Here is an 18,033-nt window from a genome sequence, read left to right as displayed (position 1 = left end):
ATACAACTAAAAGAAGAGAATTGGCGGATAAAAAAATAAAATATGAAACATTACAAACATATAAGGTGGAGAAGAACATAATGAAGACAAAACAGAAATATTATGAACTAGGTGAAAAAAGGCACAAAATTCTAGCGTGGCAGCTTAAGACAGAACAAACTAAGAGAATGGTATTGGCATCAAGGAAAAAAGACAAACAAATCACATATAATCCAACGGAGATCAAGGAAAACTTTAGAGAATTCTATGAACAATTATACCAAACTGAAAATGAAGGGAAAGAAGGGAAAATAGATGAATTTCTAACTGAAATTGAACTACCAAAACTACAGATAGAGGAACAAAATAAATTAACAGAGCCATTTGGAATAGTAGAAATACAAGAGATAATAAAAAAAATTACCAAATAATAAGACACCAGGAGAGGATGGATTCCCAATAGAATTCTATAAAACATTTAAAGATTTATTAATTCCGCCCCTCCTGGAAGTAATCAACCAGATTGATAAAACACAAAGCTTACCAGATTCATGTAAAACAGCAATAATTACAGTAATACTAAAGCAAGGGAAAGATCCACTCACACCAGCGTCATATAGACCAATATCTTTACTTAACACAGATTATAAGATAATAGCTAAACTATTAGCAAACAGATTAGCAGAGTATGTACCGAAAATGGTAAATCTAGACCAAACTGGATTTATCAAAAAAAGACGCACTACAGACAATATTTGTAAATTTATTAACTTAATTCATGCAGTAGAAGGGAATAAAGCGCCAACAGTAGCAGTTGCTTTAGACGCAGAGAAGGCCTTTGACAGAGTAGAATGGAATTATTGGTTCAAAGTATTGCAAAAATTCAGTTTACCGGAGAAGTATATTAATTGGATTAAAGCATTATATAAGGGACCATTGGCGAAAGTGACAGTAAATGGACATGTATCAAAGCAATTTAACTTAAGCAGGTCAACACGGCAGGGATGTCCACTATCACCTTTATTGTTTGCGTTAGCTATAGAACCATTAGCAGAATTGATAAGAACAGAAAATAATATAAAAGGGATAAAAATAAAAGACAAGGAATATAAAATCAGTTTATTCGCGGATGATGTTATAGTATACTTAACAGAACCAGAACTATCAATAAAAGAATTATATAAGAAATTGAAGGAATATGGAGAAGTGTCGGGTTACAAGATTAACGTAAATAAAAGTGAAGCAATGCCTATGAATAACGCGGATTTCTCAAAATTTAAGAAGGAATCACCATTTAGATGGCAAATGCAAGCAATAAGATACCTAGGTGTACAAATAAATAAAAATCTCGGCCAACTATATAAACTCAATTATTATCCACTAATGAAAAAATTACAGGACGATTTAGAACATTGGAAAGATTTACCACTAACACTAATAGGAAGGATAAACTGTATTAAAATGAACATTTTTCCAAGGATATTATACCTATTTCAGGCATTGCCAATACAACTGACAGAGAAATTCTTCAAGGAGTTAAAGAAAATAATAAGGAAATTTTTATGGAAAGGGGGGAAACCGAGGATAGCACTAGATAAATTAACAGAATGGTATAAACAAGGAGGCTTACAACTGCCAAACTTTAAAAATTATTATAGAGCCGCACAATTAAGATACCTATCAGATTTTTATCAAACAAGGGAAAAGCCAGATTGGACTAGATTAGAATTAGATAAAATAGGGGAAAAGATACCTGAACACATATTATATAAATGGGATGAAAAATTGGTACAACATAGAAGTTCTCCAGTATTACATCATCTACTCAATATTTGGAAGAAGATTCATGTAGAAAGAAATAAAACAAATTATCAATTACCAAAACTAATATTGACGCAATACAAGTTACTCCCTTTTACAATAGATAACCTTTCCTTTAGAGAATGGGAGAAAAAAGGGATTAAAAGAATAGAAAATTGTTTTTCAGGAAATAGATTATTATCCTTTGAACAAATGAAAGATAAATACAATATAACTCAAGATAAAGTGCTGGCATATTACCAATTGAGATCCTACTTGAAGGACAAATTAGGAAGCAGTCTGAGTTTACCAGAGGGAAGTAACTTTGAATATGTGATTACAGATACAATGATAATCAAAAGATTTATAACAAATATGTATATTAAACTGCAAGAAAAGGAGAATGAGGAAACAAATGGTAAAACTAAACAAAAATGGGAACAAGATTTAAATATAGAGATAAAAAAGGAAACATGGGAGAAGTTATGCTCTGGAATGATGAGAAATACAATAAATATGAGGTTACGTATGATACAATATAACTGGATACACAGGCTATACATTACACCTCAAAAGTTAAATAAATGGGACCCAACAGTATCTGATAGATGTTTTCAATGTAAAAAAGAAATGGGAACAACAATTCATGCAATCTGGACATGTGAGAAAGTAGAAAAATTTTGGGAAGATCTCAATCAGATATTAAATAAAATAACAGAAAACAATATACCAAAGAATCCAGAGATCTTCCTCCTAAGTAACATAAGAAATAAAGAATTTGGAATTGATTTGGAGGATGCACAAAAAAGATTTGTTAAGATAGCTCTAGCCGTAGCAAAAAAATGTATTATGTCAACCTGGAAATTGGAAGATAATTTGAAAATACAACAATGGTATATAGAAATGAATAAATGTATTCCATTAGAAAAAATAACATATAGTTTAAGAAATAATATTGAAATATTTGAACAAATATGGCAGCCTTACATGAAACACAATAGCGAAAACCTACCGGGGACATTCACTACCTAAATTAACGGAAGGAGAAGGAAATGAAAAGAATTGACTCAGTGGAATTTCTTGTTTATTTTTATTGAATGACAACATTGTTTGACTGGTTTAATGTATCCTATATTTTGTACTTTAAATAGACGGGAGGGGGGAGGTAGGGAGGGTGGGATGGGAGGAGGGAGGGGGGGGGAGAAAATGGCACTGTATATGTGTGAAAAGGAAAAAGTGTGTATCATGGTTAATGTGATTTATGGTGTGAAAAATAAAAAATTTAAAAAAAAACCTCCAGGCACATGTTGCCTCCTTTATTCTTTAGCGGCCCCACCTTCATTCTCTTCATTCATCTGTTCTTCACATATACATAGATCACCTTGGGGTTTTCCTTAATCCTACAAGGCTTCCTTCGTCCTCTTGACCAGCTGCCTAACCTGCTTCGTCAACCACGGTTCCCTTTTCCTACCATCTTTTCCCTGTCCCAGTGGGACAAACCCATCCTGAAACCAATCCCTAAACTTCCACCACATTAGATCTCTGCTTTCATCCTTGAACATCTGTTTCCAATTTACTCTCGCTAGTTCCTGCCTCATCCCGTCGTCATTAGCCCTTCCCCAGTTAAATACTTTCCCATTTTCTCTGCTTTCATCCTTATCCTAAATTCCACCCACACTGACTCAGTAGACCCTCCCTCTGCAGTGTTCTCCCTTTCTAGAGCCGTGACCAGTAATGCTACTCCCCCTCCCCCCCACCTCACTTACTTTCCATCCTATTCCTTTTAAAACACCAAAACCCTGGTACCTGTGTGGTGATATGTAATTACAAGGTCATCCCGGTGACCTTGTCTATAAAGGAGTCCAGAGCTACAGTCTAGCCTTCCAGGATCGTCTTGCAGAGAGACAAGACCCTCTTAGTATTCATATTAGTTTATTAAAGCTGTCTTGTACTCGCACTGCTGGTGTGGTTATTGTCAGTACAACCTGCATCAGCCAATCCTGCCCTTCCTCCAGCCAAGATTCTGTAACGGCCACAACATCGTAGTTCCATGTACTGATCCATGTTCTAAATTTATCCCCTTTATTCCTAAAACTCCTAGCGTTGAAATAGACACATTTCAACCCCTCTAACTGGCAACATTTATGTTTTGTCCCCTGCCTGTCCTTCCTCACCAACTCAGAACATACTTTTGACCTTCTGCCCTAATCTCTGCCCTCACATTCTGGCTCTCATCCCCTGCCAGATTCGTTTAAATCCTCTTGCAAACCTGCTCACCAGGATATTGGACCCCCTCCAGTTCAGGTGCAGGCCAACCTTCCTTCACAGGTCAGACCTTCCCCAGAAGATCCCAATGATCCACAAATCTGAACCTCTGACCCCTGCACCAACTCTTCAGCCACGTATTCATCTGCCACAACTTCCTATCCCTACCCTGACTGGCACATGGCACAGATCACCACCCTTGAGGTTCTGCTTTTTAACTTCTTTCATAACTCCCTATAATCCCTCTTCAGGACCTCATCACTACTCCTATCTATGTCATTGGTCCCCACGTGGACTATGACATCTTGCTGCTCGCCCTCCCAGAATGCTGTGAACTCAATCAGATCCTGACCATTGGACCTGGGAGGCAACATAACATCCAGGAGCTTCGATGTCATTCATAAAACCTCCTATTTGGTCTCCTAGCCAACAAGTCCCTAATCGCCATCACTCTCCTCTTCTACCCACCTCCTTCCCTTCTGAGCCGGGGGGGGGGGCTAGAGATGTGACAACTATGACTTGTCCCTGGAAGATCGTCTTCCCCATTTTAAAATTTAAAATTAAAATTAATTTTTAAAATTTAAAATGATATTTTATTTAATTTTTAAGAAAATATATACAAGGACTCAGTGAATGTATATACGAATATATACAAATGTACAAAATAAAATTAGGTCCTTAAAATGCACATTGAGCCGAGAAATCCCCCGTCCATACCTCAGAGAAAGGAAAAGAAACTGTGGACAGAGGAAAAGGGGAAAGAGCTGGGCGTCAACATTTAACACAATAAAAATATTAAATTACAAATAAGGGATGAAAATTAAATATCAAATATTTAATAATAGACTAAACTATCCTGGCTTTTAAATGAGGCTGCCAAATATCACTGAACATGTTATATTTATTTCTAAGATGGTAAGTAATTTTCTCCAGGGGTTTACAACTTTGCATTTCCATTTTCCATCGATCAGTATGTAAGAGGGAATCGGTTCTTCTAGACATTTCCCGGCTATCGCCAAAGTGATTTTAATAAATTTGGATTTACTTTAGGGGAAGTTAACATTCATGACGGCCAAATTCTCCTAAATGCGGATCAAGAGGGATGTCCACCCCCATATTGTTGAGGGGAACGGCCTATTCCCCTTCCCTCTCCTAAACAATTGTTGAGGGATGCAGGAAACTGGACAAATTTCCTCCGGCTTCTGAGATAGAGCTGCTTTCTTGGCCATTTTGTATCAGCATGGGTGGATCAGGACAGGTCACTGGAGATGTTCACCTGAGGAACTTAACGATGTCAACTATCCCCACCTCAGCTCCGTGGATGTGGACAAGAGAGAGCGACAGCCCTCTGCCAGACATCTGACCAGTTCCCTGGCCTGGCTGACAGTGAGGGAGGGTCTGTCCTGCCCACTTTCCCTCCCCCATTCAATATTCCAATGCATCCCACTCTCCCCATATTTCCTCCCCCTGCCCATATTTCTCCTCCTCTCTCCATCTCTTTCCCTCTCTTTCTCTCCTTATCTCTTCCTCTCCCCATCTCTCTTCCACTGCCTGACTCTCTCCTTCTCCCAGTCTCTCCCTCCCTCTCCCCAATGATGGACCCACACAGGCCGAGGGCTGCAGGCGATGCGGTGGAAGGACCCAGGTGGACTGTGGGCAGCCGGAGTCTGGTTCATGGGAACCAGGTATCGGAGTTGGGATTCGAGCGGGTGCTGCGGTCAAGAAGGGCTGATGGGGATTGTTGTCGGGTGTGACGGTGCTGGGCCTCGGGTCACTCACCGCTGAATGGCGTCGCTCTGCAGGAACTGGACCATTAACTCCAGCAGCAGCCCCTGGGAGTGGGGTATCAGCTCCTTCAGCACCCACAGGGCGGCACAGATAAACTCCCGCTGCTCTCCAATCTACTTTCACACAAACACAGTTGTTTCAACCAACCCTTCGAGTTACACAGCGCGGAACAACCTGGTTTCATCACCTCGACGAAATGAGTTTAGGGTCATACAGACACACCAAAATTCTTACTTGCTGCAGCCACGCACATAACTCCAATAGAGTACAATAAATTACCCCAGTAGAAAGGAGATCCTAAATATTCAGTGACAGTTAGTGTGAGGTCGTGGAGCAGGGAGCCGGGTCGGAGGCTGTGCAAGAAATTTTGGAAGAAAGGGCTGACACTGCCAGTAACGTCACTGACAGACGGCCCATTTTAATACAGCGTCTGTTCAGCAAGATATTATCGAGGAGCTAAGTTGCAGCCTTAGCTGTGGTCAAGGACACTGACAGTGGTAATTCTCCTTCAAATTAGACAAAACTAAGATTTTAAAAGACAAATTGTACTAAAGGTTTTGATGGAGTTCTCACGGGTTTACCCCATGATGTAATCCCATTTTCTGTAACAGCTTGTTTGTCTCTCTTTATAAATATAAAACATAGAACACAACAGCACAGTACAGTGCTCGATGACCCTCGATGTTCTCACAGATTCCTTAAAAAAAGTACTAAACCCTTCCTACCCTATAACCCTCCATTTTTCATCCGTCCATGTGCCTGTCTCAGAGTCTCTTAAATGCCCCTAATTGTCCAGCCTCCACCACCACCACCCCTGGCAAGGCATTCCAGGGACCCACAACTCAAAAAAAAGAACCCTCATGTCTCCCCTAAACTTTCCTCCCTCTTTTTGTACTCGTGTCCTCTGGCATTTGCTACTCTCTCCTTGGGAAATGGACACTGCCAGTCCACCCTATCTCTGCCACTCAGAATCTTGTCAACCTCTATCAAGTCTCCTCTCATCCTTCTTCACTCCAAAGAGAAAAGTCCCAGCTCTGCTCACCTTGCCTCTTAAGACTTGGTTCCCAACCCAGGTAACATCCTGGTGAATCTCCTCTGCACCCTCTCCAGAGCTTCATCCATCCTGTAATGAGGTGATTATAGGAAGGATGTGGATTATACATGCTTGTAAAGGAGATTTCAGAGTTGGTAAGCAGTGCAGATTGCCACCAACCTGTTCTCCATAATGTATCATGTGAAATAAAATCTGTGAAACGATACTTGAGGTCTCCAATCGGTTAATTTCACCGATAATGGTCCCAATGGTTAAGGAGATTCGAGGGACTGATAGTCATCGTAAAGTAACTGCTCTTGAACCCAGGGGAGCTGGTCTTCAGGCTCCTGGACCTTCTGCTTGACGGTAGCAGTGGGAAGAGATTGCGAGCAGGGTGATGGGGGGGGTGGTGGAGGGGGGGGGGAGATCCTTTACGATGTTGGCTGCTGCCTTGATATATGTCTGCAGTGGATGGGAGGTCAGAGCCTATGGTGGTCCTGGCTGGGTTTGTTACCTTCTGCAACCTTCTCTGTTCCTGGGCAGTTGAATTCTCAAACCAGGCCAGTTCACATCAAAGATACTTTCCACAGTACATGTGTAGAAATTTAATAGAGCATTCAACGACATGCCAAATTCCTTCAGACTCCCTAGAAAGTGGAGGCATTGGTGTGGCTTCTTCACGTTTGCCTCAATGAGCTGGATCCAGAAGAGAGCCTCTTGAGATACGAACTGCCAGGAACTTGGGAGGCATGGTTAGAATAGCGGTCCTCCCTGTGTCTGCGTGGGTTTTCCCCGGGGGCTCTGGTTTCCTCCCACCTTTCAAAAACACAGCAGGGGTTGTAGGCCAAGTGGGTATAATTGGCCAGCACAGGCTCGTGTGCTGAAAGGGCCTGTCACCTTGCTGTGTGTCTAAAAAAACCCTTAATGGTTCAGACCCTCTCCACCTCCGTCCCATCAACATGGACAGGTACTTAGTCCATCAGTCACTCCTTCCTAAAATGAACAATCAGTTCCTTGGTGACACTGAGAGCAAGGTTGTGATTGTGGCACCACCCACCCAGGTCCTTGACCTCTGTCCTGCATCCTAACTCACCATTCCCAGTTATTCGGCTGACAACGGTGGCGTCATCAGCGGGGTGGGTTTGCGTATTGGAGTTCAGTTGGCACCTGTGCAAGAGTTAAGCTCCCTAACGATATTGAATCCGCACCCTTAACTCTCTCTAATAAGCGAACCGCACATGCGCCAACATGCACACAGGAATCAAGATGGCGGCGCCCAGCCTACGGACCCCGGGACACCAACTAACAAGGTAAGCACGCACATTTTGGCTCTGACATGCCCTGTATCCGTTTGAGTTTGTCAAATTTTTTGAACAAATGTTCGGTCATACATGTTGTTGGACGTAAGTTGCAAGTCGGGGAGGTCCTGTATTTTTAATTTATTTTCCTCTCTCGACGTACTGTGGGCAGGTGATGTGCCTGATGAATCTGTGTGATAGCAGCAAGCAGGAATTTCAGTCAATCTGTTCAAAAAGAAATGTCAGCGCTGTTGGAGCTGCTGTTAAGGCAGCCCTCCGCCTGGTGTGGACCCAGGAGAGCAGGGAGACAGCACTGCTCTGAAGGGTTCAGCCGTCTGGTCCTAATGCCAGTGACTCCATCCAGGTTTTAAACGGCCTGTTAAAGGAGCCGACGATGTTTGTCAGTAAAATCCTGTGACTTGCGGGGTATGTGCCCAAGATGGCGGCACTTGAGCTTGCAAGTGACCATGAGGGGTTGCGGACTCCGAGGGGAGCAGCGGACTGGAGCAGGGCACCCGGAATGGGGTGAACATTCCCCCCCACCACCCCCAACCTCACTTTGAGAAGGAGAAGCAGAGGAGATGACCCGAAAGGGCTGTAACCATGGTGACAGACCAGCAAGGGGGCTCTGTGGCTGAGGGAACCACACAGGCTGTGGGCGACTTACAAGAACCATACAGACCGTGGGAGGCTGGCTTATGGGAACCAGTTGAGGGAGATTGGATTTGAGGGGGTGCTGATAGGGTCTCGGGCGGTGAAGGCTTCCTGATCATGTCAGAGATTTGGATCTGGAGCTCGGGTGGCCGATGGATCGAACAGGAATCTGCGTGGGCTCATAGGCTGCGGGAATCCATGGACACTCAGCGTCTTAGAAGGGCCTCTCTTTCGTTTCCCTTTCTCTTGTACTGTAAAGGGCAATGGGCAACTCTAATGGCAATGGCAGGCAGAAGTAAATTTCGTGTAATATTACATGCTCTGTACTATTACACAAATCTTCAATGTGACAATAAACTTGCACAACTCTTTGGTGCACCCAAAGGGGTTTATAGTAGGTGGAGCCACATCTAACAATGATGTTGGGCTTGGGGATGTATGACAATTTAATGTGGGGTTGAGGCGAGTGTGCTGAGGAAGGGATGGGATGGCAAGGACGTGGGCTGAATGGCCTGTTTCCCCAATGTGTAACCACAACATGATGACCCTCCACCTGGCCACAAGGAGAACTCAATCACATCTGGACAGACAGACCTTTGGGGCATGGCGGTGGGAACGTCGGAGTGTCAGTACTGGCACGAAAGGTGGAGGAGAGAGGTCCTACCCGGCAGTGAGGGCACAAACCTTAACTCGAGGTGGGTTGGACCCATTGAGGATGGCCATCAGGGTCTGGTGGGCCAGCCTGGTGATGTCCGGTGGCTGGTCGGCCAACACCCTGACCAGGACCTTGGTGATCTCCACCTTCACACTGTACTCTGCCGTCCTTAACTGATCAATCAGCAACATTACAAATCCCTGTGGCGTCAGGTCCTGCGGAAAGGTCTAGAATAAAGGGGGAAAGAAACACTCAAAATCAAAGCTACACTAGGTCAAATAAGGTCATCATAGCCGGGGATTTTAACTTTCTAAAGATGGACTGCACTAGACATTGTTTGAAAGAATTAATATAACCATATATCTGTTCATGGAACACTACAGTACAGAGCAGGCCCTTCTGCACTCGATGTTGTGCCGAGCCATATATTCCTTAAAAAAAATTCTAAATCCCATAATCCTCTATTTTTGTTTAATCGATGAGCCTGTCTCAGAGTCTCAAAAATGCCCCCATTATTCCAGCCTCTACCACTACTCCTGGCAAAACATACTAGGCACCTACAACTCTCTGTGTCAAAACATATCCCTGATGTCTCTCAAAAACATCCCTCCCTTCACTTTGAACATATCTTCTGGTGTTTCTGATTTGGGCCCTGGGAAAAATGCAATGACGGCCCACCCTACCTATGCCACACAGGAAAGACTACTCTGGCAAGATGAAGAGAAACCCACATGAACCAGAGTAACGGAGGGGTCTGTGGGAGTGTTGTAGAGCGGAGGGAACTGGGGGAGTGTTGTAGAGCTGGGAAATCTGGGGGAGTGTTGCAGAGCGGAGGGATCTGGGGGAGTGTTGTAGAGCGGAGGGATCTGGGGGAGTGTTGTAGAACGGAGGGATCTGGGGGAGTGTTGTAGAGCTGGGGAATCTGGGGGAGTCTTGTAGAGCTGGGGAATCTGGGGAGTGTGTAGAGCAGAGGGATCTGGGGGAGTGTTGTAGGACAGAGGGATCTGGGGGAGTGTTGTAGAGCTGAGGGATCTGAGGGAGTTTTGTAGGGCAGAGGGATCTGGGGGAGTGTTGTAGGGCAGAGGGATCTGGGGGAGTGTTGTAGGGCAGAGGGATCTGGGGGAGTGATGAAGAGCCAAGGGATCTGGGTAATCTGGGGGAGGGTTGTAAAGCAGCGGGATCTGGGGGAGTGTTGTAGGATAGAGGGATCTGGGGGAGTGTTGTAGAGCTGAGGGATCTGAGGGAGTTTTGTAGGGCAGAGGGATCTGGGGGAGTGTTGTAGAGCGGAGGGATCTGGGGGAGTGTTGTAGAGCGGAGGGATCTGGGGGAGTGTTGTAGAACGGAGGGATCTGGGGGAGTGTTGTAGAGCTGGGGAATCTGGGGGAGTCTTGTAGAGCTGGGGAATCTGGGGAGTGTGTAGAGCAGAGGGATCTGGGGGAGTGTTGTAGGACAGAGGGATCTGGGGGAGTGTTGTAGAGCTGAGGGATCTGAGGGAGTTTTGTAGGGCAGAGGGATCTGGGGGAGTGTTGTAGGGCAGAGGGATCTGGGGGAGTGTTGTAGGGCAGAGGGATCTGGGGGAGTGATGAAGAGCCAAGGGATCTGGGTAATCTGGGGGAGGGTTGTAAAGCAGCGGGATCTGGGGGAGTGTTGTAGGATAGAGGGATCTGGGGGAGTGTTGTAGAGCAGAGGGATTTGAGGGAGAATAGGAGAGCAGAGGGATCTGGGGGAGTGTTGTAGAGCTGGGAAATCTGGGGGAGTGTTGTAGAGCGGAGGGATCTGGGGGAGTGTTGTAGAGCGGAGGGATCTGGGGGAGTGTTGTAGAACGGAGGGATCTGGGGGAGTGTTGTAGAGCTGGGGAATCTGGGGGAGTCTTGTAGAGCTGGGGAATCTGGGGAGTGTGTAGAGCAGAGGGATCTGGGGGAGTGTTGTAGGACAGAGGGATCTGGGGGAGTGTTGTAGAGCTGAGGGATCTGAGGGAGTTTTGTAGGGCAGAGGGATCTGGGGGAGTGTTGTAGGGCAGAGGGATCTGGGGGAGTGTTGTAGGGCAGAGGGATCTGGGGGAGTGATGAAGAGCCAAGGGATCTGGGTAATCTGGGGGAGGGTTGTAAAGCAGCGGGATCTGGGGGAGTGTTGTAGGATAGAGGGATCTGGGGGAGTGTTGTAGAGCTGAGGGATCTGAGGGAGTTTTGTAGGGCAGAGGGATCTGGGGGAGTGTTGTAGAGCGGAGGGATCTGGGGGAGTGTTGTAGAGCGGAGGGATCTGGGGGAGTGTTGTAGAACGGAGGGATCTGGGGGAGTGTTGTAGAGCTGGGGAATCTGGGGGAGTCTTGTAGAGCTGGGGAATCTGGGGAGTGTGTAGAGCAGAGGGATCTGGGGGAGTGTTGTAGGACAGAGGGATCTGGGGGAGTGTTGTAGAGCTGAGGGATCTGAGGGAGTTTTGTAGGGCAGAGGGATCTGGGGGAGTGTTGTAGGGCAGAGGGATCTGGGGGAGTGTTGTAGGGCAGAGGGATCTGGGGGAGTGATGAAGAGCCAAGGGATCTGGGTAATCTGGGGGAGGGTTGTAAAGCAGCGGGATCTGGGGGAGTGTTGTAGGATAGAGGGATCTGGGGGAGTGTTGTAGAGCAGAGGGATTTGAGGGAGAATAGGAGAGCAGAGGGATCTGGGGGAGTGTTGTAGAGCTGAGGGATCTGGTGGAATGTTGTAGAGCGGAGGGATCTGGGAGAGTGTTGCAGAGCAGAGGAATCTGGGGGAGTGTTGTAGAGCTGAGGGATCTGGTGGAGTGTTGTAGAGCGGAGGGATCTGGGGGAGTGTTGTAGAGCCGAGGGATCTGGTGGAGTGTTGTAGAGCGGAGGGAACTGGTGGAGTGTTGTAGAGTCGAGGGATCTGGGAGAGTGTTGCAGAGCAGAGGGATCTGGGGGAGTGTTGTAGAGTGGAGGTATCTGGTGGAGTGTTGTAGAGCAGAGGGATTTGAGGGAGAATAGGAGAGCAGAGGGATCTGAGGGAGTGTTGTAGAGCAGAGGTATGTTGGGGGAGTGTTGTGGAGCAGAGTGATCTGGAGGTGTGTTGTTGGACAGAGGATTTGGGGAGTGTGGTAGGGCAGAGGGATCTGGTGGAGTGTTGTAAGGCAGAGTGATCTGGGGTGATGTTGTAGGGCAGAGATATCTGGGGGAGTGTTGTGGAGCAGAGGGATCCGGGGCAGTGTGGTGGAGAAGGGGGATCTGGAGAAGTGTTATAGAGCAGAATGATCTGGGGGTGTATTGTAGAGCAGAGAGATCTGGGGTAGTATTGTACGGCAGAGGGATCTTTGGAGTGTTGTAGGACAGAGGGATCTTTGGAGTGTTGTGGAGCAGAGGGATCTGGGGAAGTGCTGTAGAGCGGAGGGATCTGGTGGAGTGTTGGAGAGCAGATGCATCTGGGGGAGTGTTGTAGAGCATAGGGATCTTGGGAGAGTGTTGTAGGGCAGAGGGATCTGGGGGCGTGTTGCAGGACAGAGCATTTGGGGGTGTGTTGTAGGGCAGAGGGATCTGCGGAGTGTTGTAGAGCAGAGGGATCTGGGGGAGTTTTGTAGCGCAGAGTAATCTGGGGGAGTGTTGTAGCGCAGAGTAATCTGGGGGAGTGTTGTAGAGTGGAGGGATCTGGTGGAGTGTTGTAGAGCAAAGGGATCTTGGGGTAGCGTTGTGGAACAGAGGAAACTGGAGGAGTGTTGTAGAGAAGAGTGATCTGGGGGAGTGTTTTAGAGCAGAGGGATCTGAGGGAATGTTGTAAAACAAAGAGATCTTGGGGAAGAGTGGAGCAGAGGGATCTGGGGAAGTGTGGAGCAGAGGGATCTTGGGGGAGTTTTGTTGGGCAGAGTGATCTGTGGGTATGTTGTAGAGAAGAGAGATCGGGGAGAGTGTTGTAGAGCAGAGGGATCTTGGAGGAGTGTTGTACAGCAGATGTATCTGGGGGAGTGTTGTGGAGCAGAGTGATCTGGGGGAGTGTTGTAGAGCAGATGAATCTGGAGGAATGCTGTAGAGCACAGAGATCTGGGGGAGTGTTGAGGAGCACAGAGATCTGGGGGAGTGTTGAGGAGCACAGAGATCTGGGGGAGTGTTGTAGGGCCGAGAGATCTGGGAGAGTGTGGTGGAGCAGAGGGAATTGGGGGAATGTTACAGAACAGAGGATTTGAGGGAGTGTTGTGGGGCAGAGGGATCTGGGTAATGTTGAGCAGATCGAGCTGGTGGAGTGTTGTTGGGCAGAGGGATCTTTGAAGTGTTGTTGGGCAGAGGGATCTTTGGAGTGTTGTAGAGCAGAGGGATCTGGGAAAGTGTTGTAGAGCAGAGTGATGTGGGGTGGTGTTGTAAAGCGGAGGGATCTGGGGGAGTGTTGTAGAGCAGAGGGATCAGGGGGCGTGTTGTAGAGCAGATTGATCTGGGGGTATGTTGTAGAGTGGAGGGATCTGTGGAGTTTTGTGGAGCAGAGGGATCTGGGGGAGTGATGTAGGGCAGAGAGATCTGGGGGGAGTATTGTAGAGCAGTGGGATCTTGGGGGAGTGTCGTGGAGCAGAGGGATCTTGGGTGAATGTTGTGGAGCAGAGGCATCTGGGGGGTGTTGTTGGACAGAGGATTTGGGGAGTGTTGTAGAGCAGAGGGATCTGGGGGAAAGTTGTGGAGCAGAGGGATCTGGGGGAGTGTTGTAGGGCAGAGGGATCTGTGCAGTGTTGTGGAGCAGAGGGATCTGAGGGAGTGTTATAGGGTACAGGGATCTGGGGGTATGTTGTGGAGCAGAGGGTTTGGAGGTGTCTTGTAGAGCAGAGGGATCTGGTGGAATGATGTGGAGCAGAGGGATTTCTGGAGTATTGGAGATCAGAGGGATTTGGGCGAATGTTGTGGAACAAAGGAATCTGGGGGAGTGTTTTAGGGAATCGAGATCTGGGGGAATGTTGTAGAGCAGAGATATCTGAGAGGGTGTTGTAGAGGAGTGGGTTCTTGGGGAGTGTTGTAGAGCAGAGGGATCTTGGGGAATGTTGTGGAGCATAGGGATCTAGGGGGGGTGTTGTAGAGCCGAGGAATCTGGGGGTGAGTTTTAGGGCAGAGGGATCTGGGGGAATGTTGTAGAGCAGAGTGATCTGGGGGAGTGTTGTAGAGCAGAGGTATCTTGGGGGAGTGTTTTAGACCAGAGAATTCTGAGGGAGTGTTGTTGAGCAGTGGTATCTGGAGAGGGAAAGGAAGGAAATGGGGGAGGGGGTGGGGGTGGAGAGGGAATGGAGAGTGGAGTGAGGAAAGGGAAGAGGTGGAGGGGAGGGAATGGTTTCCCCACTTCGCCAGTTAGGGAGAAGCTCTCTTTCCTTTGGTACTGGACTGGTTACTATGAGAGGAGGGGGTGGTCCATACCTTGGTGTTGATGTTTGGGAAGACCTTGGTAAACCAGGGCTCATCCTGGAACTGTGTGACCATCGCCGGAACAGGAGGAGTGGTTGGTACCACCGGCAATGGCAGTGAAGACTGGTGGCATATATGACTGGCCCTCGGGTCTGTTGCGGGCAGCTTCACGTTCACTTGATCCTGCAGAACCATGATAGATTAACGCCCAATGGGGTTTGAACCAAAGATGGGGGTGGGGGGTGGGGTGGTGGGAACTGTGATGGTGGAAACTTCGAGGAGTGAAACCGTGGTGGGGGAACCACAAGGGGGGAGGGGAGCTGCATTGGGGGGGGAACAGGGGGGGATCCTTGAATGGAGGGGAGAACCACGAGGTGGGAGACCGTAAGGGGGGATGGTGCAAGGGGGTTGGTGCAAGGGGAAACTACAGTGGGGTGTGATACCTCTGGGGCCTCCACTTCAGGACTGTGGGTCTTCACATCAGGGATTAGGGCATCCACATCAGGGCTGGGGGTCTTTATGTTGGTGCTGGGGGTCTCCACATCAGTCCACTCCTGTGGACTGGCAGACGCTACTCCATCCACTGGCTCCAGGACTCGGCCAGTACCCCTAGAGATCACTGCCTGGCACAGACCACAATTGTAAGGTAAGTCAGAGCTGTGACAGGAGCTGGTGAGAAGTAATTCCCCTTCCCTCCCACATACCCCGAAACAAACCTTCCACCATACTCCTCTTTCTCACACACTCCCACCCACCACTCCCCTTCCCCCACCTTTTCTATCCCCAATCCCAACACACCCTCTCTAACCCTCAATCCCCACACAACCTCTCCACCCCTGCAATCCCCACACCCTCTCTACCCCCAATCCCCACATACCCTCTCTACCCCCAATCCCCCCCACACCCTCTCTACCCCCAAACCCCCCATAACCTCTCTAACCCCCACACCCTCTCTACCACCCACACCCTCTCTACCCCCAATCCCCCCACATCCTCTCTACCCCCAAACCCCCCACAACCTCTCTACCCGCCACACCCTCTCTATCCCCCACACCCTCTCTACCCCCAATCCCCCCACACCCTCTCTACCCCCCAATCCCCCCACACCCTCTCTGCACCCAATCCCCCACACCCTCTCTACCCCCAATCCCCCCACACCCTCTCTACAACCAACCCCCACACACCCTCTCTACCCCCCAATCCCCACACACCCTCTCCCCAATCCCCCCACACCCTCTCTACCCCAATACCCACACACTCTCTCTACCCCCAATACCCCCACACCCTCTCTACCCCCAATACCCACACGCCCTTTCTATCCCCCACATCCTCTCTACTCCCCAATCCCCCCACAGCCTCTCTACCCCCCAATCCCCCCACATCCTCTCTACACCCAAACCTCCCACACCCTCTCTACCTCCCAATACCCACATACCCTTTTTATCCCCCAATCCCCCCACACCCTCTCTACCCCCAATCCCCCAACACCCTCTACCCCCAATACCCACACACCCTCTCTACCCCAATACCCCCACACCCTCTCTACCCCCCAATCCCCACACACCCTCTCTACTCCCAATCCCATCCACACCCTCTCTATCCCCCAATCCCCACACACCCTCTATCCCCCAATTCCCACACCCTCTCTACCCCCAATCCCCCCACACCCTCTCTACCCCCCCCAATCCCCACACACCCTCTCTGCCCTTCAATCCCCACACCCTCTCTACCCCCAATCCCCAACACCCTCTCTACACCAAATCCCCACATTCCCTCTCTACCCCCAATCCCCACACACCCCCTCATCAATACAATCCCTCCCCAAATTATCCCACAATCTAAAACGTTGCACTCCCCAGATGCAGATGTACACACCGACGTGGACCTAAGACGCGGATCCCAGGCACCCCTCCCCAAATGCCCCAAACCACTGACCCCTGCCACTACCTGTCCTGTACCTGAAGCTCCCCGATCTCCACCCTGTCTGCTTGCAGCTGCTTCCGAAATATTTTTGGTTCCACTTCGGGTTCCACTGTCAGTTTCTGCACTGCTGGGATTCCAGGCTCACTCCCCAAATCATCTGTGGGGTCCCATGGCTCCATGGGCCACAGCAGACGCAAGAATTCCGAGTTTGGTATGAACCCGTCCAGAGCGATGGGCACCTCCGGGTATCTGGCCCAGTGGGGAAGTCCCCTGGCCTGGGGTTGGGGGAAAGGGGTGAGGGGCGAGGCATGAGAGGCAGAGGGTAAGGGCAGAGAGGTGGAGAGGAAGAGGGGGAGGAGGTGTGGGGTAAGGGGATGGGGATAGTGATGAGGGGAGAAATGGAGAGGAGAAGAACATAAGAGCATAAGAAACAGGCTCAGGAGTCAGCCATCCGGCCTGCTTCGCCATGATGAGATCGTGGCTGATCTGATGATCGGCTCATCTCCACTGACCTGCCTTTTCCCCATGTCCCTTAATTCCCCAACTTTGTTAAAATCTATCCATCCTTGTCTTAAATATATTTATTGAGGTCACCTCTACTGCTTTAATGAGCAGTGAATTCAACAGATTCACCACCCTCTGGGAAAAACAGTTCCTCCTCATCTACATCCTAAAAGTTTTTCGAGTCAATCCTCAAGGACGAGGTCATCTTCAAGGTGCATACCATGAAAGGTTCAGGTAAATGTGGTTTCATGAAGGGAAGACCCTGCCTGACCAATCTATTGGAATTTTTGAGGAAACCAAGTAGGATGGACAAGGGAGAGGCTGTGGATGTTGTGTATTTAGATGTTTAGAAGGCCTTCTATAAGGTGCTGCATAACAGGCTGCTTAATAAGGTGAGAGCCCATGGAATTCCAGGAAAGATATTAGACTGGGTGGAGCATTGGCTGATAGGCAGAAACCAAAGGGTGGGAATAAAGGGATCCTGTTCTGGTTGGTTGCCGGTGACTAGTGGTGACCACAGGGGTCGGTGTTGGGGCCGTTTCTTTTTACAATGTATATTGATGATTTAGATTATGGATTGAATGACTTTGTGGCCAAGTTTGCAGATGACACCAAGATGGGTGGTGGACTAGGAAGTATTGAAGAAACCGAAACGTTGCAGAGAGACTTGGACGGATTAGAAGAGTGGGGAAAGGAATGGCAGATGAGATCCAATGTTGAGAAATGTACGGTTGTACACTTTGGAAGGGAAAATAAACAGGCAGATTATTTGGAT

The 18,033-nt window shown here is 48.2% G+C and overlaps 1 protein-coding gene across 1 annotated transcript in view; it reads right to left on the bottom strand.

Moving 5' to 3' along the window:
* LOC138761855 (WD repeat-containing protein 97-like) overlaps positions 1 to 18,033 on the bottom strand; it is a 160,520-nt gene that overhangs the window by 27,019 nt on the left and 115,468 nt on the right. The window contains exons 16-20 of the mRNA XM_069934771.1: positions 16,790 to 17,029; positions 15,275 to 15,454; positions 14,844 to 15,014; positions 9,502 to 9,699; positions 5,824 to 5,945 (exon numbers count right to left, since the gene is read on the bottom strand). Of these exons, the coding sequence (XP_069790872.1) occupies positions 5,824 to 5,945; positions 9,502 to 9,699; positions 14,844 to 15,014; positions 15,275 to 15,454; positions 16,790 to 17,029 (911 nt within the window). The remainder of the gene's footprint in view (positions 1 to 5,823; positions 5,946 to 9,501; positions 9,700 to 14,843; positions 15,015 to 15,274; positions 15,455 to 16,789; positions 17,030 to 18,033) is intronic.

The sequence above is a fragment of the Narcine bancroftii genome, chromosome 1 (assembly GCF_036971445.1).
Source record: "Narcine bancroftii isolate sNarBan1 chromosome 1, sNarBan1.hap1, whole genome shotgun sequence".
NCBI lineage: Eukaryota > Metazoa > Chordata > Chondrichthyes > Torpediniformes > Narcinidae > Narcine > Narcine bancroftii.
This window is presented reverse-complemented; position numbering and strand designations above follow the sequence as displayed.